We start from the raw sequence: 25,249 nt of genomic DNA, 5'->3' as shown, positions 1-25,249 counted from the left end.
AGAAGAATCATGATCTCCAAAGTGGTGGCGGCCATAGTAGATCTGCTACCCAAGCCTCGTCGCACATAGGTCATGGTGGTTTGAGCCAATGCAGCCATTGGGCTCTTGTTCAAATGCAGTCGAGATGCAAAACATTCCCACACCAAAAATCGCCCCGCATTATAAAAAAAAAAAAACGGACGACTCATGTACGGAACGTACGAGTCGTACGATACGGTACGGAACGTACGGAACGTCCCGTACGTCGAACGTGGACAACCCTGTCCTGGGCTGAAGAAGAAGAATGGCGAGGAGAAGGTGGGGGTAAGGGAGTGGCGGAAACTTGAGTAACTGGGCAGAGGGTGAGGGTGTACGGGCAAAGGGACAGGCAGGTTTCAGGAGGGGTTTCTCCACTCTTGACCATATTCTGACACTCAGAGCTATCATTGAGGAGGGCAGGTCACATGGGAGACGGATTTATTGTAGCTTTGTGGATTTCCGCAAAGCATTTGACATGGTACCGAGAGCTCGACTGATGCGCAGACTGCAGGAGATGGGGGTGCCCACAGTGTTCATTTGGGGGATTATGGCTTTATACAGATCAGTGATGGGACATGTACGCACCCCAGAGGGGATATCTGACTTAGTTCACTCCACTATCGGGGTGAAACAAGGTTGCCCATTGTCTCCTACTCTATTTGGTATGTATGTTGATGAGGTGTCTGATTACATTGACAGAGAGGGTGATAGAGGTGCCCAGCTGGCAGGGACGTGGATCCCATTGTTGTTATATGCTGATGATATTGTCTTGATCTCTGACTCACCAGAGGGTATGCAGCGACAGTTGGATGCATTACACAGTTTTGCAGAGGATAGTGGATTGTCTGTAAACCTTGGTAAAACCAAGGTCATGGTGTTTAACACCACACCGCAGTGGATCAGGAGATCGGCACCGACCTTCACGTATGGTCAAGAGATTGTGGAGTATACAGATGCATACACTTACCTTGGGATAGTCTTCACTGGGCCGAGGTTTTCTTTGGGGAGAGCAGCAGAGACTAGACTGACCAGAGCTTATGCGGCCTTGGGAGGCTTGGAGAGGATGTGTTCGCAGGTTCAGTTCCAGGAACCTCGGACAAAGTTATGGCTCTTTGATACTTTAGTAGCCTCAGCTATGATGTATGGGGTACAGGTTTGGGGACCTTCTGTAGGCCAGGATGGTTGGAGACGTATGGAGAGGCCCTTGGTATCTATGATCTCCCGATTGATTAGAGCCAAGGCCTCCGTACCTCACGCAATCATTCGAGCAGAGCTAGCTGCCCCCCCCATGGAGATTGAGGCGCTTACCAGATCAGTGTCCTTTGTGCACAGCCTATGGGATACTACTGGAGACAGATATGCTAGACTGGCCCTTGAGTCTTCCAGACAGTTAGCTCTACAGGGGGACACTTCATGCTGGTATGCACAGATGACTTCATGGTTTCAGACGCATGGCTTCACCATGGACAGGTTGCCCCCTTTCCAGTATTCTCTTCAGGCACCCTCGCTGTCTCTTACACGGGTGGAGATCACTAGACTCATTCGTCAGGACCTGATCCAGCTCGACACCAGGAGGACATGGATAGAGCCGCCTCAGGAGTTGAGCACGAAGATGGCTTTCTATAGAGAGCATCTTCTCCACCTCACAGGAGATGGGTTTGTGATTCGACCCAACTACATGGACACACATATGTCTCATGGTTTGCGTTGTGCCATTGGTCAGATACGCACATCCTCACATCAGCTCGAGATTGAGACTGGTAGATTCAGAGGGATACCAGCAGACAGCAGGATATGCCGATTATGCAGAGAGAGCCAGAGACAGAGTTGCACTACATATGTCATTGCACAGTGTTCTATGAGATACGGGGGCGTTTCCACTGCTTATTCAGAGAGGGTTTTGGTCCTCTATCTAGGGTCATGAGTTATGAGGATCAGAGATGTCTTGGACTATATCTACTTGAGTTACACAGGTATAGAGACACTTTACTCGGGAGAGCTAGAGAGAGGCAGTCCCAGAGACACATTACAGATTTCTTTTCACTAGATATGGGACAGCCAGAGGAGCAGCCACCACTGCAGAGCTCGTCCCACACTCATTCGACCACTACTGGCACTCTCATCGACCGAGCATTGGAGCTACAGAGATACAGACGACCGCGACTGAGGAGAGGAGCTACACAGCATCGACGGAGACTACAACAGAAGATTCGAGCCATACTCTCTCGACATCCAGAGTGCAGATGAGGATGGATCCTCACCATTTCTTCCATCTTTGTTTCACACACTGTTACATCCAGTTTACCGGGTACCTATTGTATCAGCTGCTACACCCACGTAGTTTTAGATTGTAGTAGTAGTAGTAGTATTTTGTTCCACTTCTAGTTCTTTTCTAGTTCTTTTGTACCCAGACATGGTATTAGATTCACTATTTTGTAACTGATTGGTCTCATAGGTCATTTTGGCCTTTTGAAGACGTTAATATAACATTTCATTTCATTTCATTTCTCTCTCTCTCTCTCTCTCTCTCTCTCTCTCTCTCTCTCTCTCTCTCTCTCTCTCTCTCTCTCTCTCTCTCTCTCTCTCTCCTTTTTTTTTTGGAAAAATCAGGGCTATATATTACTGAGTACAATATAGTCCCCAACGGATGCCAAAATAGCCTGTCACGTGGGGTGTACAAGCTGAATGTAAGGGTGAGAGACACTATAGTGACAACTCGACTAGTACAATCTCATGGTGGTCTGTGTGATGAGTGAAGTAGAAACCACTGAGGGGGGGCATAATGCCATAAAATCTGACCACCTGTATGTGTGAAAAAGAGTGGAGCTCGGGCCCAACGCCGAAGAAAGGCAAATCCTCGAGTCTCGGCTGCTCTAGATGTACCTGAGGAAGAATCCCACTGCCAAATCAGGGTGTGAATGATGTCCAGCCAAATGGCAGTAAGGGTATCCTGAAGGAGCTGCGGAGTCGCACTGAGAATGTGAAGACAACGAGCTCTCCAAATATTCCATAGTGTAATGCTAGCGATGACTGAAAAAACTTCATCACGTGTCTGAGGATCCCCCTGCCATGCGATCTGTGGTAACATAGCCAAAGTCCCTCGCCGATAACCAGTCGAGGTAAGCATAAGAGCTGGATCTGTGTCTGAGCCCTCGTAGAAAAGATGCGGTCCGGGCATCGGCATCAACCATGAGACAGAGCCCCAAGTGAGAAATCCATCCTGAACACCTGCTCTGCTAAGTAAAAAGCAAACTGGTAGCCACACTATATGAGAAGAGGAGCATGACCAAAGACAGTGTGCAGGTGACTCATGTAGTCGCGAAGGACATCGAGTGCATAACGGATCATAACCCATAGTAGCTAGCCAAGTCCTAACTGGAAGTCCTGCATGTGCAATCATCCACATGAAAAAAGAAATACGACGAGCCGCATGTAAATCCCAGATGGCTGACCAAAACTGTTGTAGATAGGCATGGGAGAGACCTGAATGTAACCAGAAACGCATACGAGTGGGCTGCTCTAGGTGCTGTCTCATCAATGCTAATCTTCCAATTCTGACAGTGTACTCAAAAAATGATACATGTGTGCCGGTGGGGTTAGAGTGAGGCCAATGCCACTCTCCTGGGTCCCAATAAAGCTGAGATAAGGCAAGACCCTCCCACACCCAAAGCCTCCAAAGGGCGGCATCAACGGATGCGAAACGTGGGTCAACACAACGACGCTTCCCGCGAGAGCCAACTACTCGTATGGCTTCCCATCGAGCGCCGGGGTAGACAAGGTGCGGAGAGGTGGTAGCATATGTCAATCTAGCATGAATCCCCTGAGAGGAGTCTGAATCAACTGCGAACAGCATGGTGTCTAAACGAACTAATAAGAGAGTGCTCTCTCTCTCTCTCTCTCTCTCTCTCTCTCTCTCTCTCTCTCTCTCTCTCTCTCTCTCTTATAGTTGGACACCAGGAGGACATGGGTAGAGCCAGTGCAGGAGTTGGGCACGAAGATGGCTTTCTACAAGGAGCATCTTCTCCAACTCTCGGGAGATGGGTTTGTGATTCGTCCGAGCTACATGGACACTCATCTGTCTCATAGTTTGAGATGCGCTATAGGTCAGATCCGCACATCCTCGCACCATTTGGAGATTGAGACGGGCAGATTCAGAGGGATACCACCGGAGAGCAGGATATGTAAATTATGCGGTACAGAGCCAGAGACACAGTTACCTTACATATGCCACTGCACTATGTATTATGAGATATAAGGGCGCTTCCATTGCTTATTCAGGGAGGGCTTTGGACCCATAGATAGAGTCATGAAGTATGAGGATCACAGATGCCTTGGCTTATATCTCCTTGAGCTACAACGGCATAGGGATAGTCTGTTGAGGAAACATGGGACACGACAGTCACAGAGACCGATCACAAATTTCTTTGGATCGGGAAAGCCAGGAGAGCAGCCACCAGCGCAGAGTTGTGCCCGCGTGCATACCAGAGGCACCCGCATTGACAGGGTGATTGAGCTTGGGAGATCGAGGCGACCACGACCGAGACACAGGAGCACACTCCATCGAAGGAGACTTCAGCAGAGGATCAGGGACATCCTAGCACGACATCCGAAGTGTCAGTGAGAACTTACTCTACACTTCATTTTCACTGTCACTAAACACTTCTCACTTTTATTTTTTGCATTCAGTACCTTTGTACTTTTGTATTCAGACATTGTACTAGTTTCACCACTTTGTATCAGCTGGTCTCATAGGTCATTTTGGCCTTTTGAAGACGTTAATATATCATATCATATCATATCATATATATCTCTCTCTTTTTTTTTTTGGGAAAAAGTCAGGGCTGTATATTGCTGAGGATCAGGGACATCCTAGCGGATGCCAAAATAGCCTATCACGTGGGGTGTACAAGCTGAATGTAAGGAGGAGAGCCACTATAGTGACAACTCGACTAGAACAATCTCATGGTGGTCGGTGTGACGAGTGGAGGAGAAACCACCGAGGAGGGGCAAAATGCCCATAATCTGGCCACCTGTAAGTGTGAAGATGAGTGGGGATCGTGCCCAACGCCGAAGGAAGGCAAATCGGCAAGCCTCGGCTGCTCGAGATGTACCTGAGGAAAAATCCCACTGCCAAATCAGGGTGTGAATGATGTCCAGCCAAATGGCAGTGAGGGTATCCTGAAGGAGCTGTGGAGCCGCACTTAGAATGTGGAGACAACGAGCTCTCCAAACATTCCATAGTGTAATACTAGTGATGACTGAAAAAACTTCATCACGTGTCTGAGAATCCCCCTGCCAAGCAATCTGTGGTAGCATAGCCAGAGTCCCTCGCCGATAACCAGCCGAGGTACGCATAAAGGCTGGATCTATGTCTGAGCCCTCGTAGAAAAGATGGGGGCCGGGCATCGGCATCAACCATGAGACAGATCCCCAAGTAAGAAATCCATGTTGAACACCTGCTCTGCTAAGTAGAAAGCAAATTGCAAGCCACACCACATGGGAAGCTGAGCATGACCAAAGACAGTGTGCAGGTGACTCAAGTAGTCGAAAAGGACAACGAGTACATAACGGATCATGACCCATAGTAGCTAGACAAGTCCCAACTGGAAGTCCCGCATGTGCAATCATCCACATGAAAAAAGAAATACGACGAGCCGCATGTAAATCCCAGATGGCGGACCAAAACTACTGCAGATAGGCATGGGAGAGGCCTGAATGTAACCAAAAACGGATACGAGTGGGCTGCTCTAGCTGCTGTCTCATCAATGCTAACCGTCCAATCCTGACAGTGTACTCAAAGAAGGATACAGGTGCACCGGTGGGGTTAGAGTGAGGCCAATGCCACTCTCCTGGGTCCCAATAAAGCTGAGATAGGGCACGACCCTCCCACACCCAACGACGCTTCCCGCGGGAGCCAACTACTCAGATGGCCTCCCATCGAGCTCCGGGAAGGGCAAGGAGCGAAGAGGTGGCATCATATGTCAATCTAGCATGAATCCCCTGAGACTGGTCAGTATCAACTGTGAATAGCATGGTGTCTAAACGAGCTAATAAGAGAGTTCTCTGAGCAAAGAGGCCTTCCCAGCCACAATGGGGAGGCATCTGAACCGTGCCTCTCATGACTGCATCCCACTGTGAAGGAACGGCGGAATCAATCTCAAGCAGTCTGTCTGTCACCCCGCGACCAATGTCATAATGTTCTGCCACAAAATCAGCATCCAGCATATGTGTCTCATGAAACAACCGCATAGAGGCAGCAGGGCCAGTGTCCCAGGCAGCCCAATCAATGTGAGTCCTCTCTCCAAGCTAACGGGGTGGATCAACCGAAGAATCAAGAACTGCAACATTCCAAATGAGAGGCTGGCGCTCAATCTCCTCACGACATGAGGGAGGTGAGCGTATGATAGCCCGTCGCATGGAAACCCAAAGCTGAAGGAGCGATCGGATGAAGGGTGAGAGGGAGGCGGTGGACAAGGGGGCATCAGTAAAGAGAAAACGATACCCTGTCTGCCAAGTATGACCATCTCTAGTGCCGAGTCGTGGAGTCACTGCGCAAAGAGCGGCCTGAAGAAGCATCTTCCAAGGTTCTTGTCCAGGAAAAAGACCCCGAACAATAAGCTTGGTAAGAAGGGTGCGGCTCTGTAACTCTGGATCAATAATGCCAAGGCCTCCCTCTGACCTAGGACGAATAATCGTGGACCAGCGAACTCAAGCACGGGTATCAGTAGTCCCATCTGTGCCACTCCATAAAAAGTTCCGCACTAAGCGGCAGAGCAGAGCTATCACACCAGAATGTAACATCCAGCAAGAAGCCATATACCATACTGTACCCAGAATGACCTGGTTGGCGACCAATGCACGGCCAGCCAACGACTGATGACGTGAAGACCAATGGCATAGCTTCTTGCGAATAGACTGTAGTATGGGTGCAAACTGCTGCTGTGAGGTAACATCGAATCCAACCTGAAAGCCCAAATATCTGCATGTCTGACCCGGTTGCAACCATGTGAAACCATCAACTACCCCCCAAGTAGGTATGTCATCACTGCCAACCAGTAACCCATAGGATTTATGCCAATTAATGCGTGCACCACTAGCAATGCAAAAAACCTCTAGGGCCTCCCGCATGGCATCAAGAGCAGGTAGCAAATAGCGTAACATGAGCATAGTGTCATCAGCAAACTCCTGATCGATAAGGTCCGGAGCTGAAGGTACTGGCATGGTCAAGCACAAAATGCATAACTCTGAGCACGAAGAAAGTCGGACATAGTCTCTCCTACAAACAAATACAGATATGCTGCTAGAGGACATCCCTGACGGACAGATCGAGAAAGCTCAAAACTGCGACTGACACGACCACCAATAGTAATAGCACTGCTGGCAGTCCTGAAGAGAGCGGAAATGCCTGAGATCCATCTCGAAGGGAAACCCATCCTGGCTAAAGTTCCTTCGAGAAAGTCCCACTCAACACGATCGTATGCTTTCTCGAAGTCAAGGATGAAAAAAAGCGAGAGGCTCAGAAGATGATCTGGCCCACTCTACTGCCTCATAAAAAGTGAAGATATTATCCAGCATGCATCGATCCATGACAATGCTTGTCTCAGAAGTATGAATAATATCTGGTAAGAACGGCCGCAAGCGATGGCTGATCATTAACGCTAATATCTTATAAACCGAAGGGAGTAGGGTAATAGGTCTCCACTGTCGGAGCTTAGTGGTGTCACCCCCCTTCGGAATAAGAGATATGAGACCTGAACAAAGATCCGGATGCATATATCTTGATGCAAAGATGTCCTAATAACCGCGAAGCAGTGGTATATGCAATACATCCCAATATGTCAAAAAGAAAGCTCTAGTGAGGCCATCCTCTCTTGGACAAGAGGATGGATCAAGACTCTCTATAGCAGTATGGAGCTCTGCAAGTGTGAAGGGTGCCAACAAGATCTCTGCCATAGTGTCTGTACAACGGTGTCGCGTGTGATGCCAGATCTGCTCACGGGCAAGTAAAACCTCAGTAGTGCATACATCAGCAGTGAACAATGTCTCAAAATAGTCTGCAAACATATCAAGTATAACATCAGGATGCATATGTAGTGTCCCCTGAGCATCGCACAAAGTCCGAAGGGTATATCCCTTGTCGAAAGTAAAGTCATCCTTTGATGATAGAATGGCCTTTAGCTTTATGAGTCTTATTCTACTGAACTTTGATGAGATCCTGGTGCTTAAATTATTGCTCACTAGCAGTTGCAGCATACAGAGATGCTCTCTCATCAGCTTCGTCACCCACAGTTGGTTGTCTCACTGCGGCATTAGCGAATGTGGTGCCAGGAGGTCGCTCTTTATGCGCAGCAAAGAAGTCTTTATTCATTCGATCAACTTTAGCTATCCAATGAGATACTGAAGCATGATGAGTGAACTCAGACCCAGCCTCCTGTACGCAACGAATCTCCTCTGTGAGCTCTGTCTGTCTAGCAGTGAGATAAGCATCCTGAGGCCACTCCTCAAGCAAGCGTTGAGTGGAACCAAGAGGGATGTGAAGATCAGACTCCCGTACTCTCGACTGACGATGAATAATAGCGGTCTGATCACGAAAGTAAATACTAGACTGAGTAATGCAATGAGCAAGAAACTCTCCAAGGGGTCCACAATAAGAAGCATCCGTGGACCATAAGTCACGAATCTGCTGCTGCAATACTGGGGTGGTGAGAACACTGTCAGGGATGCGGCAGCCTCATCTCTGTGCAGAGGACCTAGTGAAGGAGATAAACAATGAGATGGGTAAATGATCTAAGAGGCTGGTCCCTCTCCATATAGTAGTGAATCCGCCTAGAGCTGCTGCCCATGGGCCAATGTAAAAACGATCAAGTCGCTCTAATAATCTCCCCTGCTAATCCCCAAGAGTAATGAAGTGTAGCAGGGTGATGACCAAAAGAGGGTATGTGCCAAGCGTCAACACCTTGAATAGCTAGAAGAAATCGATCCCAAGCTGGCTGCTCATCGGGAGAGATGGATGATAGAACTGGAGGTGTGATGGCTAGCCAATCAGAGTCGCTCTCAACGTTGTTGAAGTCACCTACAACAACCCAAGAGTCTACAGCAGGGAGAACAGCAGCCAAAGAGGACCAAAATGTAGCCCTCTCCCGAGGAGTAGTGGGTGCATAGACTGACATAAAACCAATGATAGATTCCCGAATCCGAATAGAAACATAAATTGCTCTGCCACCGACAAGGGTGCCATGCTGCTGAACTGAGGCCAAGTAACGTGGTCCCACTGAGATGCATACACCGCAACTCTGTCCATGAAGGCCCAGAGCAGGCTCCCAAAAAGTGTGGGCGCCCGAGGGCATGAGATTGCCAAAGGGAGTGGCAATCTTATGTTCCTGTACTAGCAATATATCCACAGTGCCCACTACATGAGCGTGTAAATCTCTGCGAAGTAAAAGCTTACGGGAACCTTTTACCCGAGAAGTCTGTAAACCATTAGCATTCCAAGAAACTACATGTAAATCCATAGACTGCATGAAAGAGTTTGAATAGCATCTAACTAACTGCGCATCTTCTTGGAGGCAGCTGGGCCATCCAAGGGGTGAGCTTCAGGCGGTAGGAAAGCTACCCGCAAGCCCTCTCTAAGATATGGTGTCTCATTGCACCAACTGCGTACCTCAGCTTGTTTACATTGCATTACCGATGCTGCAGCTTTGACACCCCAAATGCGCATAGACATAGGAAGCACCACATCTGAGGATACATGAATGACCATAGGCAATGAATAGCAAGCATAAACATCACTCCACTCCATAGCACCAATACATGAAGGGTAGTGAGGAGACAAAACATCAGGAGCGGAAGTAGACAACCATAAATGAAGCTGAGCCATAGTCTGTGCGTGCAGAAAATGTAGAACCTGATCCTCGGACCATTCCTGAGCAGCGTGGAATGGGTAGGCTGAGAGCGACTGCCTATTAAAGAGGGAACACAACCTGTCTTGTGATGCATAAGATACAGTTGCATCCGCAATGGCCCTTCTGAGTCACCGCACATCTCAGCCCGATGAGTGCCCTAGGAAAGAGGGCAAGAGCTGAGAAAACTACGTGAGACGTAGGTATGAGCTGCTGAGGGAGGGGGAGGACCAGAAGGCGGAGGGGGGAGAGTAAGGGCGAGAGGCAGAGGAGGAGAAGGGAGAGGTAGCAGCGGTGAATGATCCATCTGCATGGGAACAGGGACCTCGAGAAGAGGGGAAGGAGCAGGCGGGGGAACTGCAGGTGAAGGAAAAGCTGGTAGCAGAGGCAAGTGATCCTGTTGCGAAGAAGAAGAATGGCGAGGAGATGCAGGGGGTAAGGGGGTGGTGGAAACTTGAGAGGGAGCAGGAGAGGTAATACTGGGAGCCGGCTGCGTTGTTGGTTGCTGACGAGGACGGAAGGAATGGTTACGACCCACTGTCTGCCATGCTACCTTAGTGGGAGCTGAAGTGGAGGGAGGAACATGGAGGACAGGAGCTCGAGGAGCGCCTGTAGGCTGTTGAGGTGCTTGAGTAGTAGATGGGAAAGAAGGAGGAACCGGCTGTTGACGCTGACCACGTGGCTGAGCATGACTGCCGCGGGCCGGCTGTTGTTGCCGCCGATGTCGTGGCAGGGTGGGGCAATCTCGCGCCAAGTGTCCCATCTCGTGACAACGTAAGCACTGTCCTAGGCGGCCAATGACTACCATACGAAGAGAGTAGTCTCGATCGCGCACAGCCACAGTAACTCTATCTGGTAATGAAGTATCCTCAAACACCAAGACCTGAATGCGAGGTGGGCCAGATGAGAAGATGCAGGATCCTGGAACTATACCGTGCCAAAATGAGCAACAATCATCTGGAGGAGATGTTCATCGATAAAATGGAGAGGCATATCCGGGAAGGAGAGCGTTAGAGGGAATCTAGGAATAAGGTGTCGATTGTCAAACTCCTCAGTGGAAAACTCGGGATACCACCTCGTCAAGTATATCATCCTACGATCAAAGAGTATCGGAGAGCGAGCCAGGAGAGCTGAGGCGGTGGCGGGATCTGAAAGACGAACCATGAATATGCCTCTGCCAAGGAGTGTAAGCTCCGAGATCCGTCCCTGAGTAGTGCCCAATGCAGTCTGACACCAATCACGGATAGAAGATCGGGGTGGAGACTGTCCAATCATCCGGCCAACTAAGGCATGCTGAGCCAAGTGTTGTACTTTGCAGTCAATGCGTGTCAATAGGTCGCCAGTGCAATCCACGCGACAGGCAAGTGGTGATGGAGCGCCGTGAGGAGCACTCGAGACTAGCAAAGCCGCCATGAAGAATGGGCGAGACTAGCAAATGATAATAGCAGGACCCAAAGTGAAGCTTGGACTCTCTCTCTCTCTCTCTCTCTCTCTCTCTCTCTCTCTCTCTCGCAGGCAGTAGGCAAATGCGCGCAGCCCACAGTTAGGGTTTCGCACAGTTAGGGTTTCGGGCAGTTAGGGTTTCACACAGTTAGGGTTTCGGGCAAGCGGCAGTTCGCACAGTTAGGGTTTCTGGCTGGCGGCAGCAACTTCGCACAGGCAGCAGGTTCGCCACGCACAGGCAACAGATTCGCGCAGGAAGCAGGTTCGCCACGCACAGGCAGCAGCTGGTAGTATCAAACTGTCGAATAAAAGACAGATCTCGATGGGTATCCTTACATCCCAAAAAAAGGTTTGCCTCTCTCAAGAGAATTCAACCGCACTCACATCTGTCACAAAATTGATGAGATGGCACTTGATCCCCGGCCGCAATAGTCGGTGCTAATGTCGCTGCATATTGTGGTGTGTTTTACGGCCTACCACGTGACTGATTGGCTACACAAATTTGGAAAGCTTTTTGTGACGCCTATTTTTGGAGCTTTGGAGTGCTAGCTTGGGTCTTCTTGCTTTTCATCCGACCCTTTGAATTCATGCCTTGAGAGAGTCTCTCGCAGATCATTGTGTGGGCACAAAGGGCAAAAGACTCTCCTCATAAGTTGTACTATGTTCTTATCAATACAAAAAGAAGTACTAAAATTGGGGCCAATGCATCTACAATCGCAACTCCACCGCTTCGTGTTTCGACTGCTTTGAGTTCTAAAGTTCAAGTATTAAAGTTTTTTTTCTGTTCGTCTGTGATGATGTGGATTTACTGTCTATCTATGCCAATCCGATTATAGTGGTATCAAAGCTTCAATTAAGTCTTCTTCTCAGGAGGATCCAGCCCGATTTTTGCAGGACACACTATGGACTCTGATAGAGACTATAAGCGAGAACGGGAGCAAGTTCCTAAGACAATTTTGCGGGAAGAAGATTCCAATGGGAATAACAATTCCAATAACAACCAATTTACAGAAGAAGAGTCTCACGACCTACTTGACAATTCTCTCAGGGAGGATCAAGAGTCTAAAGCTCTACACCGCCAATGCAAGTGAGCATTTGTACATGAAGTTTGCACAGGATCCTGCCTATGCTCAGTATATAAAGAACTAACCAATCCCGGAATTAAGCGAAATATGGAGAAAGACTAAGAAACAACCCCTCAAGTCGGCCATGGAAACCAAAGCGAGGCCAAAGGGAGATTGGAAGCGCTCTCTTCTAACAAAAGAGGACATCGAAGGTGCCATGGAACAAAAAATCAGTGAGATGATGAAGTATCGAAAGCACTCGAGAAGAAGGTAGAAGTCGGAGTCTGAACCTATACTTAGGCAGACCATCTACTTTTGAAGAACTTGCAGAGACGGGATCTAAGAATCGACACTGACAGCATGTTGACTTCGAGGATGACATTAGCCCTTCTTCCTCTCCTCTCTCTTCTACCACCAATGAAGATTGATCGGAGTCAAGCAAGCAAAAATATGAGAAGAGCCGATCCAGACGAGGTAGAAAAAGCTACCGACACTCAGATTTTGACATTACCTCCTCTGATGTTTTGGACTCCATTTGAGGCAGAAAGAGCTACAGATGCTGTAACTTTGACATTACCTCTTCTGCCAACTCAAATATCTAAACTTTTGGAAATGTCTTTGACAAGAAAAGCAATCGCCTAACTCGAGAACCTGAATATGACAATTTTGAACGGAGAAGGTGGCAGCAGGAATTCAAGGATGGAGTCGAAGCATAAGATTCAAAGACAGCTCCAACCAAAAGCAGTGATAAAAAGTTAAAACAGATGCGCAACCACGGAGATGCCAATCAGATTTGTGCACACTACACTACACAGCTTCTTAACTGCAATTAGTATCTGATAAAGCTAGTGTTAGATTATGTGTTTACTACTTGAGGCACCAAGTCTATAACATCATAATATTGGCAAAAAACTTACTAAACTAAAGTAACCTTGCCGACCAGCCTGCAACTTCCTGGCAACAGAACATCCATGATAAATCAACTCTATGTTAGATTAAACTTCATTTAACTCCAGCAGTAACCATTACCATGCAAACAAGAGAACTTGGAGGTCTATTGGTTCAACTCCAAGATCACGACAAAGTTGTTCAATTCCTTCTGGCCTGCTCAGCAAACGCCCATTTATTTTCTTAAGAGTCAAATTCACAACAAAGTTGCGCGTGCAGGAACATGTGATGATATCCAAATTCTTTCATGTTGAAACACCCCTTGTTTTAGATTCAGTATAAACAGGGGTAGGAAAAGATATATGCTCGAACCAAGATTCCTATTCTTGAGATTGGGAAATCTCACTCACCCAATTGAAGAATCTTCATTTTTGTCTGCGTATTGCCCAAATAAGCAATCAATTCGTTCAAGCTCTTTTGCGGCGGCTTTGTTTCCAGCTGCATACACATATGACAGGGTGAAACATGAAGAGGATGTGATGAATACACAATTAAAATTTAACCAATGATTTCCTCAAAACAGATAACGCTTTTGGCCTATCAGCTTGACTTGCTACACCCATCCAAATTCAACGGTGACCAACAGAGCATCATAGCCTTACTAGAAAAATGATTTCTAAGCTAAACACACCCTAAACTATGGAATATACCGGATAATAGATCAAATCTCAACATGGCATGTTTGTGATGCCTAAAACGTAAATTGCAAACTAGCTCCGGGCTTGTAAAACAATGGAAGCTTTATTTTGAAAAAGCATGTTCAAAAATACTCATTGATGTGTCTTGTGATGGGAGAAGTATAGCATTGTTGCGCACTGGCAATGTCCATGGTGCAGGACGGGGCTTCGCGTCTTTAGCACGCTCCTCATCAGGCCATGCTCTAGTTCTCTTGGTTATTGAGGAAGGAGAGAGGGGAAGGCGAGTAGTCACTCTTCATTCATAAGAAAGTGCTCCTAGATGAGAGCTTGTCTGGGATGGTGGAGGAGATTTGGCAAAGAGCACTGAGCATGGAGGCGTATGCAACCCTATGACGTACATGCAGCAGCAGGGATAGCAAACCAAAGTCTTTCAAGAGATTGCCCATGCCTGATTGCTTGAAATTCAATAGCACGAGAACACCGACTGAGGTGTATAGCGAGTGGATTGAGACCTAGCTAGGTCAGGCCCCACACAAAATTCCGAGCTCAAGGAGCGAATCCTGACTTTGCTTTCCACAAACAAATAGCTCAGTTGACCAGGATGAGTCACAAAAAATAAGTTATTCGAGATAAATAGTCCTAGACACTCCTAATCTAGGATTCGCCAGCGTTGGCATTACCTAGTTAGTTTCCGTGATACTTCAGAAATGCATGAGTATGAGATGGTGACAAGGACATTATGCTTGGAAATCACAAGGGAAAAGGTGGCGTTTGATAGTCCCGGCTATTTTCGTAGTGAAGTGGAAGATGTCTTATTCTCCCAAGGCAAGGTTTGACTTTCAAAAAGTGACAAAAGCAAAGGCAAGCTTGACGAGGACAATGGTGGCGGTGATTCTGTCACAAATTGATAACATGGCATGGCCTATATGACAGAGCCCAACTGAAAGGACCTAGAGAAGCAGAAGAAGTTTTCCAACTTACACTTTATGGCCGAGAGGCCTAAAGGGGTTACGTTTTAAACCCTCCAAACTTGCAGAACCCAATCAAGGGGCCTAAAACCCTTGAAAATTAAAAAAGGGCCCAAAATTGTGTCACAAACTGGTGACATGGCTGCCCATGGTACACACACACACACTCTGGCTAGGGCTGGCTGAATTGCCGACTGCAATGACAAGTGGCAGAGCACCGTACAGACAGGCCCGCCTTTTGTGGCACAGTTCACGGAATCCATACAGCCCTGCTGACATGGCAGAATTGCGTACGGAAGAGCTGGCTGCTTTTTGGCTACGCTGTTTGCCTTGCTTTTCCTACGCATATTAGCGAGAGAGAGAGAGAGAGAGAGAGAGAGAGAGAGAGAATCTTTAATTGCTTCATTTTTGCCAAGCAGTGGCTTGAGAGAAAAAGCAAAAAGAAGTGCTTTATTTGTAAGCTTTTAATTTTCAGCTTTTTGGGCTCTGCTTTTAGCATCCCTTGTAAACCTATTTATTAGTGGTTTGGGCTCTCACTTCTCAGAGCATCTGGACACAGAGTCTGAGAGTGAGTCTCGACCACTCGCTTGTACTTCGAGTTGCAGATTAATACAAAAACAAATACCGAAAGGGGCGCCAGTCTTTGGGGCCAATATCTCTAGGCACGGAACTCCGCCGGGCCAGTGTAAAATCTATTGTGAGCTGTGAATTGTTTGAAGTATAATCTTGTGGTGTCGCGGTAGATTCTCGACTTGGAGTGTTCAAGTCTGTTATAGTGGTATCAGAGCACGGCCAATCCTACCGGGAAATCCGATCCTTTTTACGCCTCACTTATGGCTTCAGACAAAGATCAGTCGACTTCCTTTGCATCCGGAGATGCGGGAAGAGATCACAACGAAGATTCGCACGAGGAGTACGGCCCGCCTCGGCCTACTCAGACGGAGATCGAAGAGATGGAGCGTCAACGATTGATCGACAATGCAACAAAGATGATGCTAAATTTTGCGGACCCGAAATTTGCAAAATTTATGAGCCAGACCTCCTTCGACGGATGCATGCACAGTGGCGGCAGACCACAGAACCACTCCTCAAACCGGCCCTGAAGAAACCTCCTAATCCAAGGATGTAAACAGAGCAAGAATTAGAAGAGGTGGTCAATGCACAAATTGCTCAGCTTTTTGACGCGCAGAACGAAGCTAAAAAGCAAACAAAAAGCAGAAGAAAGGCACTGACTTCCCGTCTTATTTGGGTCGTCAATCTACATTTGAGTCGGCAAGAAAAGGAAGCGTGTTCGATTTGAAGGAGTACCCAGTTCTTCTTCTTCTTCTTCTTCTTCTTCTTCTTCTTCTGACAGTTCTTCTAGCTCCTTTGACTCGAGCGAAGAAGACAGAAAAGGCAAAAAGTAAAGCTTCGGAAAGGGCAAGAAAAAGGCAAAGAAGCCTAAATCTCACCCAGTTGTTGACAAATCTACACAGGACTCGTCTTCAGATAGTTCCGACTCTGACGACAACAGCTTCTACGCAAAGAAGAAGAATTTTTATAAAGCCAACCCGTATGACTTTTTCGAAAATAAAAGCAAGAAAGTCCGAGAGTTTAAGGGAGGTGGACAGTCAATTAAATTTGACACGTTTTCTGGTTATAGAGATGCTTCGAAGGCTTTGTCTTTCATCCAACAGTTTGACATAGCTTTCTCTAGAGGGCATTACTCAAAGCACTCCAAGATTCGGAGAGCTGCCTCTTACTTTAAGGGAAATGCTCGAACTTGGTGGTCCATGCTTCTATTAAACAAGACGGCACCAGTTAAATGGCTGAAATTCAAAAGGCTTTTCATTTCTTCTTGGCTGACTTGAGAGTATGAACGCGACATACAAACTGCTTGGAACCATCTTCGGATGACCAAGAAGGATACAATGAATGCTTATTGCGAGAGATTCTGGAGCTCTTTTCTACCCGCCTCTTCATTTAAGAAGATCTCGTTCAAAGAACACATTGAGCGGTTTACCTTGGGTCTTCCTACAAAGATCCGAGATCACTGCTTAGAACAAAAGTCAGCTTCCATTCAAGAGCTGATGAGTCATGCAAAACGGGGTTTTGCCATTCACTCAGGCAGTTTGACCTACAAGCAGATGAAATCATGACGCAAACGACTGAATGGACTTCGAAAAATGAAAGTAGAAAGAGGAAGAGCAACCCAGAAAAGAAAGAAAAGGATGCACGACCCAAACTCACTCCTCAAGAGAGAGCTCTCTACATCAAGGAGGAGAAGTGCTTTGGATGCGGGGAAACTTGGCATATCTCCGCGAATTGCCCTAGAAAGGCACCGAAAGAACAAAATGACAAGGACGATGAAAGGCCTGAGAGCTCGAGAGCAGCTGAGGAACGTGGAAGAAAAGGCAAGATGAAAACAGGACTGGTTCCAGATTGCATGGGTACTGATCCCAGCACAATAGACGAGAGTACAGAACTTTGCCAAGCTTGGGGCAAAGTGAAAGACCAAGAAGCCCTGATCTTCTTTGATGGAAGAGCCAAGGCCAACTTTATTTCACCGGAATTGGCGGCACGGCTCGAGATCACACCCGATCGGATGGGACCACTAGCAGAGGCAGTTCTAGCAGCACCCAGCAGAGACGTAGCCATTACACCTGTCATTGGCAAACTTCGGTTGCATTGTCAGGGGTATTTGGGGCATGAAGACTTTTACATAATGCCTTTGGAAGGTTGTGATGTCCTCTTGGGAATTCCCTGGTAACACAAGAACAACGCCATGGTCGACTATCGGGCGAGCAAAGCGACTTTGACTACAAAGAAGGGCAAAATTATTATACTAGATTAAAACTTAAGGGCGAGTCTGTCCCTATTGTATCGGCTTTGGCCATTTCAAAATTAATGAAATCCACTCTGTTTGGTTACTCGATCTTCTTGAGAGAGATGAATGATGAGAATAGGACAAATATGTCTGAACTTGATAAAGAACGCCAAGATTTTCTCCACACTCATGCCGATTGCTTCTCAGAGGGCCTACCAGGCGAGTTACCACCCACTCCTCCTAAAGATCATACCATTGATCTGATACCTGGAAGCACACCACTGATGTCACAAGACGGGCACCACGTGCCAATAGAAAAGAACAGACTGAACAGTCTTTTAGCACTTCAATAACAACTGAACTGAGAGAGAGAGAGAGAGAGAGAGAGAGAGAGAGAGATGACACGCGACACGGAGTGGTGGAATCCCAGTATTGGCCCCAAACCTTGGCCCCTTTCGGTATTTCTTTATATTGCTTTAACACAGTACAAGCCAGTACTCCACACTCTGCACCTTCGCTAGGAAGCATGCCAAAGAATGAGCCCTAACCTCATATTTAAAGGCCCTAGGCCCCAAAAGCAGTTTACAGTGAAAAGCCTTCAAACTCAAAAGCATCTGATCCAAAAGCTGCCAACGTAATTTACGAAAATCTGTACAGCCTACCACGTCATCAGCCACGTAATTTTCGGAAATCTACCACGTCATCAGCAGCTACGCAATTTCTTGTGTGTGTGTGTGTGGGTCCTACTTTATTTCCTTTATGTCAGTTGGGGCCCCATCGAACGGGGTCCCCATAAGTTGGTAGGAGGACTTCTTCTGTTACTTGTTCTTCTTAGGGTTTAGGCCCCTCGGCCGACATCTACAAGTTGACTACCTTCTTCAGGGCTTTGACACGTCAGCAGTTTGTGACATCACCCCTTCTTGAAAGAGAGTACTCGTCCGCGATTACAACATATCTGCAAAACAACTCTAGTAAGCTCAAAAAATTTCCGAGGGTCATTCCAAGGGACAATCAGTTTGCTCTTTTTGTTAAGGAGTTAGCTTCTCCTTTCGGCCAGATCGGAACTCTTGATATTCCGGCGTAGTAAAATTAGTCATCACACCTAGACCGTACCGATCTTCCATGGGTGTCTTGATGCACTAAAATTACATACCCAGGCAATCTCATCCAATTAGGAATATTCAGTAGTTGGCACATCACAATGCAACACAAATGCTTACATATGCATATTACAAGACACAACAAACAACGCCGCTGAGCACTCCCCCGAGACAAACGGTTTGCGGTATGAAGCTACTCAACAACTACCTCGTCACTCTCCCTGCAAATAACCTAAAAAGGTCCGGGCCATGAGCTCAGAGGACTGTACAACCAAACGTTGAGCACTCCCCCGAGACAAACGATCTGCGGTATGAAGCTACTCAACAACTACCTCGTCACTCTCCCCGCAAATAAACCTAAAAAGGCCCGGGCCATGAGCTCCGGAACTGTACAACCAAACGCTCCCCAGACCGCAGTCTGTGTCGCTTGGAGGTTCAAGCATATAACCAAACGCTCCCCAGGCATCGGCCTGCATCGTTCGGAGGTTTTCTAGCATACAACAAAACGCTGCCCAAGCATCTGCTTGCGTCGTTCCGAGGTTCAAACAATGTCAAAATAGTATTTCTCACTCCTCCATCCGAGAGTAAAATCACCAATTATTGAAACCAGTATTAAAACCAGAGTCAAACAATTCAAATCGACCAAGACAGGTTTAAAACAGATAGCATCCATTTCAAACAAATTTCAAACAATACTTTCTCAAACAATGTTCAAAACTAGAAAACAACTAGAGAGGTCATTCAGGATTTTGTTCAAACAACCAAACTTTGAGGACAACAAGCTTGCCCTTCTGCATCACGGTGATGGTTTGGTTCGAGACCTGGAGAGTTGCATCATTCTTGTCGTGCCAGGGTATGCCCAAGAGAATGTCGCAATTGCCCTAACTTCATAATGTGGAAATCCGCTTTTCCATGATAACCTTGTATAGTCACTGAAAGTGCACCAATGAGCGGTACCACTTTTTGAGTTTGCCTCGTGGCTAGCTCAGCTTCAATTTCTCCACCCTCTGCATCATAATCAAAGTGCATCTGCTTCAAGAATTCTGGATAGTTGAAGTTCTCCATAGCTTCCGGGTAAAGAAAATAAGGGCTTTCAAGCCATTGACTTTTCCATAAGCTCTGCATAATTCATTAAAACTCTCGAGGTGTATACCATAAATATCGGGTACTAGTCCAATAGCAAGTCTAGCCTTCTTGGCCGGAGGTGGCCCCGGGGATCTGTCTGACGTGGGAGTAGAAGGTTGCACTGAGGACATCGAGGCTCGCTCAGGACATGTATTGAAAGTATGCCCTGTTTGCAAACATTCGAAGCATCGGCCTTCTTGTAACAAGGCGTCTCGTTAACGTTGTGTCAGACGAGGCCGTTGAGGTTGGTTTTCAGGGGATTCCCGAGAATTTGTTCGTTGTTGCCGGGAGTTCTGATTAGTGGCCGGAGGTTCTTCTGTGGTAAACTCCAACTTTCCTTTCATGAGCTTGTAGCCGACCGCGGCATGGTCCATAAGCTCTTGCATGGTAGAGACTTGCTTGGAGAGACAATATTCCTGCAATGGTGATGGTAGTCCAATGGTGTAGCGCTCGCACTGGTCCTCCAAGGGAATGAACTTAAAGAAGGACATCGGAAGGTACACGTCGAGAAACCTTTGGTTATAGTCGTCCATGGTTTCGGTGGCAAGCATTTTCAAGTTGCCCCACTCTGCCAAAATACAGACTTCAAACATCGAAGTCATGTAACTACGTGCAAAAACTGTCTTCACAGCTTGCCAGGTCCTTGGAGCATGCAGTTGTGTCGCAATTGAACTCCACCATTGCATAGCATTATCTTTAAGAAATCTCGCTGCTCGAGAAATCTTGGATTCTTCTGTATAGTTCCCCAAAGCATAGATGTTATCGAATTGCTATAGGAACTGCAATCTTTCACCCCGGAAAAAGTGAAAAATTTGATTGTCGTGCCACCATCTTTGAAATCTTTGGCTTGGTTAGGCGCATATCCCGGGTATGGATAATAAGGGCATCCATATGGGCTCCAACCATTGTAGCCTGGTGGCAGTGGTGGTCGAGGTGGGGGGCAATGGCGGTGGCAAAGGCGGTTGCACTGGATCAGGGTCAGATGGCTGCACCATATTCCTGAAGACTCTCCCTATCAGAACAGACGGCTGAGAGGTTGCCGGTTGGAAGCTCTCGTACTTTCTGGTGCCGGAGGCGGAGGTACCACCTGGGGCATCAGAGGGGATAACATGTAGCTCAAAAAATTTTGAAAACTTTGCAGCATCGAAAGATTCCGCTAAGGATGCCGCGAAGGAATGTCGTGAAGCTCGTTGAGCAGAAACTGCAAATATTCAGCTGAATCCATGAATTCCAAGTCTTGGGTTCTTTATGGCTTATGCCCTGTAAGACACATCGATGAAGACGGGAGCGTGCCCGATGCACGATGAAGAGTGGGAGTGCCTAATAAGTCCGGGGTCGGAGGCCGAAGATACCTCAAATAAAATTCCAATAGCTCTGTCTGCTCTTTTGTAGGACCGGTATGCTTTCAGAAAAGCACACGCGCCTGGAGCTCTGATACGACTGTCACAAGACGGGCACCACGTGCCAATAGAAAAGAACAGACTGAACAAACTTTAAGCACTTCAATAACAACTAACTAAGAGACAGAGAGAGGACACGCGACACGGAGTGGCGGAATTCCACCCCAGAGAGTATTGGCCCCAAACCTTGGCGCCCCTTTCGGTATTTCTTTATATTGATTTAACACAGTACAAGCCGGTACTCCAGACTCTACACCTTCTCCAAGAAGCATGCCAGAGAATGAGTCCTAACCTCATATTTAAAGGCCCTATGCCCCAAAAGCAGTTTACAGTGAAAAGCCTTAAAACTCAAAAGCATATGGTCCAAAAGCATATGGTCCAAAAGCATATGGTCCAAAAGCAATGCCCAAAAGCTGCCAACATAATTTAGAAAATCCGTACAACCTACCACGTCATCAGCTAGCGTAATTTTCAGAAATCTGCCACGTCATCAGCAACTACGCAATTCCTTGTGTGTGTGTGTGTGGGTCCTGCTTTATTTCCTTTATCTCACTTGGGGCCCCATCGGACAGGGTCTCCATAAGTTGGTAGGACTTCTTCTTCTGTTACTTGTTCTTCTTAGGGTTTAGGCCCCTCGGTCAACATCTGCAAGTTGACTCCCATCTTCAGGGCTTTGACACGTTAGCAGTTTGTGACAATCGAACTGGCCACCTTATCGTGTGAGCCGAGCCCAGAACGAAGAAATAATGAACCAAGTGAAAGGCCTCTTGGAAAAGGGTCTTGTCCAACCTAGTACTTCACCGTACTGCCTGCAGTGTTGTTGGTTTTGAAGAAAGACGGATCTTGGAGAATGTGCATCCATTATAGAGCTCTCAGCAAAATCACCATCAAGAACAGATTTCCGATTCCTAGAATCGATGATATACTTGGCTGACTTCAGGGATCCCGTGCTTTAGCAGGATCGACTTGAAAAGTGGATATCATCAAATCCGAAGCGCGCCGCGAGATGTCTACGAGACAGCCTTTCGGATGACTATTGGATTATTTGAGTTTTTGGTGACGCCTTTAGGCCTAACCAGTGCTCCTGCGACATTTAACCGGATGATGGATAGGATTTTTCGAGAGTACAGACTATTCGTTGTCACTTTCTTTGACAAAATCATTGTTTTCTCCAAGGATGAGGCAGAACATAGAGAACATCTGCTTCAGGTCTTTCAGGCATTACGAGATCACAAGTTGGTGATTAATGCAAAGAAAAGCGAATTTTTCCCACCTGAGATACACTTTTTGGGACACATTGTATCGGCAGCAAGAGTGCAGATGGACCCAGCCAAGATAGAGACTATCCGTGATTGGACCGATTTGAAGAATGTCCATGAAGTTAGAAGCTTCTTGGGATTGTGTTCGTACTACATGCGGTTCATCAGAAAGTTTGTGGAGGTCACTTCCCCTTTGCATATCTTGACACAGAAAGGAGTCCCTTTCTCGTGGGGACCCACAGAGGTGACAGCCTTTCAGACTTTGAAAGAGAAATTGATTACGGGACCAGTTTTGCCTTTGCCGGACTTGCAGAAGTCATTTGAAGTATATTGTGATGCTTGTAGTCGTAGTCTAGGTGCGGTCTTAATGCAAGAAGCCCATATCATCGCCTACGAGAGCTGATTGTTCTCAAGGCCGGAATTGACAGCACAGATTTATGAAAAAGAGCTTTTGGCGGTTATCCATGCTCTTACTCAGTGGCAACATTACCTACTCGGAGCGGATTTTACTGTCTTTACACACCATCAGAGTTTACGCTACTTCTTGTCATAGAAGCAGCTATCGGAAAAGCAGATGCGGTGAGCGAACATCTTGTCACAGATTCAATTCTAAATTGTCCATGTTCAGGGACAGAAGAATTTGGTGGCAGATGCTTTGTCGCGATACATCATAGGAGCATCGAGGATATGGTCGATCAGTATGCCACGAATACAGATTTTGCAGACATTTTCACATGGATACTGGATGGGGACGGGATATTCCATTCAGGATGGCTACTTGATGAGGAAAACCATGTTGTGCGTTACACAGCCGTTGAGGGAAATGGTTATAACCGAATGCCACTGTCCGCCTTTTACGGGTAACCGCGGCATTGCTACCACCTTGAAAGGGGTAGAGACATACTTCTTTTCGCCAAGACTCAAGAAGGATGTGGTCGAGTTTGTGCGCAATTGATTGGTATGCTAGAAGGTCAAGTTTGACAGGCCTAAAGCACAGGGATTGTTACAGCCTTTGCCCATACCCAACGGCCCCTAGGAAAGTATTGCAATGGATTTCATTTTTGATCTCCCGAGAACATAGAGTGGTCACAATGGTATCTGGACTGCTATTGACAGATTTAGCAAGCAGGCTCATTTCATTCCAGTGAAGAAAACAATCAAGCCGGATCACTTAGCAAGACTATTTGTGGCCCAGATCTTCAGATTACATGGCATGCCCGAGACAATTCTCTCCGACAGGGACCCCAGATTTACGAGTTTGTTTTGGAAGGCAATTTGGGAGAACATTGACATGCGGTTGCATTTCTCGTCATCTTTCCACCCGCAGACTGATGGGCAATCTGAGATTACTAATTCAGTGATACTAGATTTATTTAAGTCTTACATCTCAGATCAGAAGACTCACTGGAAAAAGTACTTACCTTTGGTGGAATTTTCCTACAACAACACGCTACACTCTTCGACAGGAAAGGCGCCATTTGAGATTATTGAACATGCTCCGAAGGTTCCACCCTTCCTAAGCACGAAAGATAATATTTTTGAAGCCGATGAGTACACGCGCGACTTGGACATGGCTTTTGCCAAGGTCCGCGAGGCTTTGCAGAAATCTCAAGAAAGACAGAAAAAGGCAACAGTTCGCCATCGTCGCGATGTGAAATTGAAGGAGAATCATTGGGTGCTCTTACGTTTTGAGAAGGCACGCCTGAGAAAGAAAAAGGGAAAGTAGAGGCTTTTTCCAAAGATTAGTATGCGGTACTACGGACCTTTCTAGATCTCCGAAAAGATAAATGACGTCTCCTTCCAACTGAAGTTGCCCGGAACTTGGAGGATTCACAATGCTTTTCATGTGAGTCTCCTGAAGCCTTTTAAAGGTGATGTGCCTGAAGATGGGGAGCCTGATGAGCAACCCGAAGTGGAAGAAAACGACGAGATCCTTGTTCGTAAGGACAAAAAGATTAAGCATAAAGTGAGAAGGCGGTTCTTGGTTAAATTCAAGAACTATCCTGCATTGGATGCAAAGTGGATGGAGGAGGAGGACCTAGCAAATACTCCTCAGATTGTGAAACTTTGCCTTGAAGCTTTTGGTGTAGCATAGTCTATTCCAAATGGAACCCCGAATTCAGCTTGCCCGGATATCTGGTGCACTGGGTATGCAAAAGAGGAGAGTTACTCCGCTCCTTTGTCAAGGATGGCTTGATTTCTAAATACTAGAGTCACTAATGTCTGTTTGAGCTTCAGGGATACTGAGAGCTGACAGTATTCTGTTGTGTGACTTTATGAAATGGAATTCCGGAAAATATGAAACTGATTTGTTCTTGACTTGTTTAACTGCAGAAACTGATAGACGAAACGACTGCAACATTTTGGTCTAAATGATCTCGATAGACATGGTTGCAATAGGGATTAGTCAATCGGGCATCTATGAGGTACTGAGTGGATCTAGATGCGGTTGCTAATTGCATTGCCGATAGATCATGGTCTAAGATCCGAACGAATGTTGAATGTGATTTGTCATGTGGTGTCCTGTGATGTCAAGTGATGTCCTGTAATGTGACTGTCGTCGATTGGTACATGTGCTAGA

At 46.9% G+C, this 25,249-nt stretch overlaps 1 protein-coding gene across 1 annotated transcript in view; it reads right to left on the bottom strand.

The window, feature by feature from the left end:
• The window catches only part of LOC147453773 (defective in cullin neddylation protein (DUF298)), a 129,115-nt gene that overhangs the window by 35,822 nt on the left and 68,044 nt on the right, over nucleotides 1-25,249 (bottom strand). Inside the window, exons 2-4 of the mRNA XM_086515866.1 lie at nucleotides 13,723-13,810; nucleotides 13,454-13,528; nucleotides 13,342-13,378 (exon numbers count right to left, since the gene is read on the bottom strand). Of these exons, the coding sequence (XP_086371992.1) occupies nucleotides 13,342-13,378; nucleotides 13,454-13,528; nucleotides 13,723-13,810 (200 nt within the window). The remainder of the gene's footprint in view (nucleotides 1-13,341; nucleotides 13,379-13,453; nucleotides 13,529-13,722; nucleotides 13,811-25,249) is intronic.

Source organism: Adiantum capillus-veneris, chromosome 7 (genome assembly GCF_014529385.1).
Source record: "Adiantum capillus-veneris isolate H3 chromosome 7, ASM1452938v2, whole genome shotgun sequence".
Taxonomy (NCBI): Eukaryota; Viridiplantae; Streptophyta; class Polypodiopsida; order Polypodiales; family Pteridaceae; genus Adiantum; species Adiantum capillus-veneris.
This window is presented reverse-complemented; position numbering and strand designations above follow the sequence as displayed.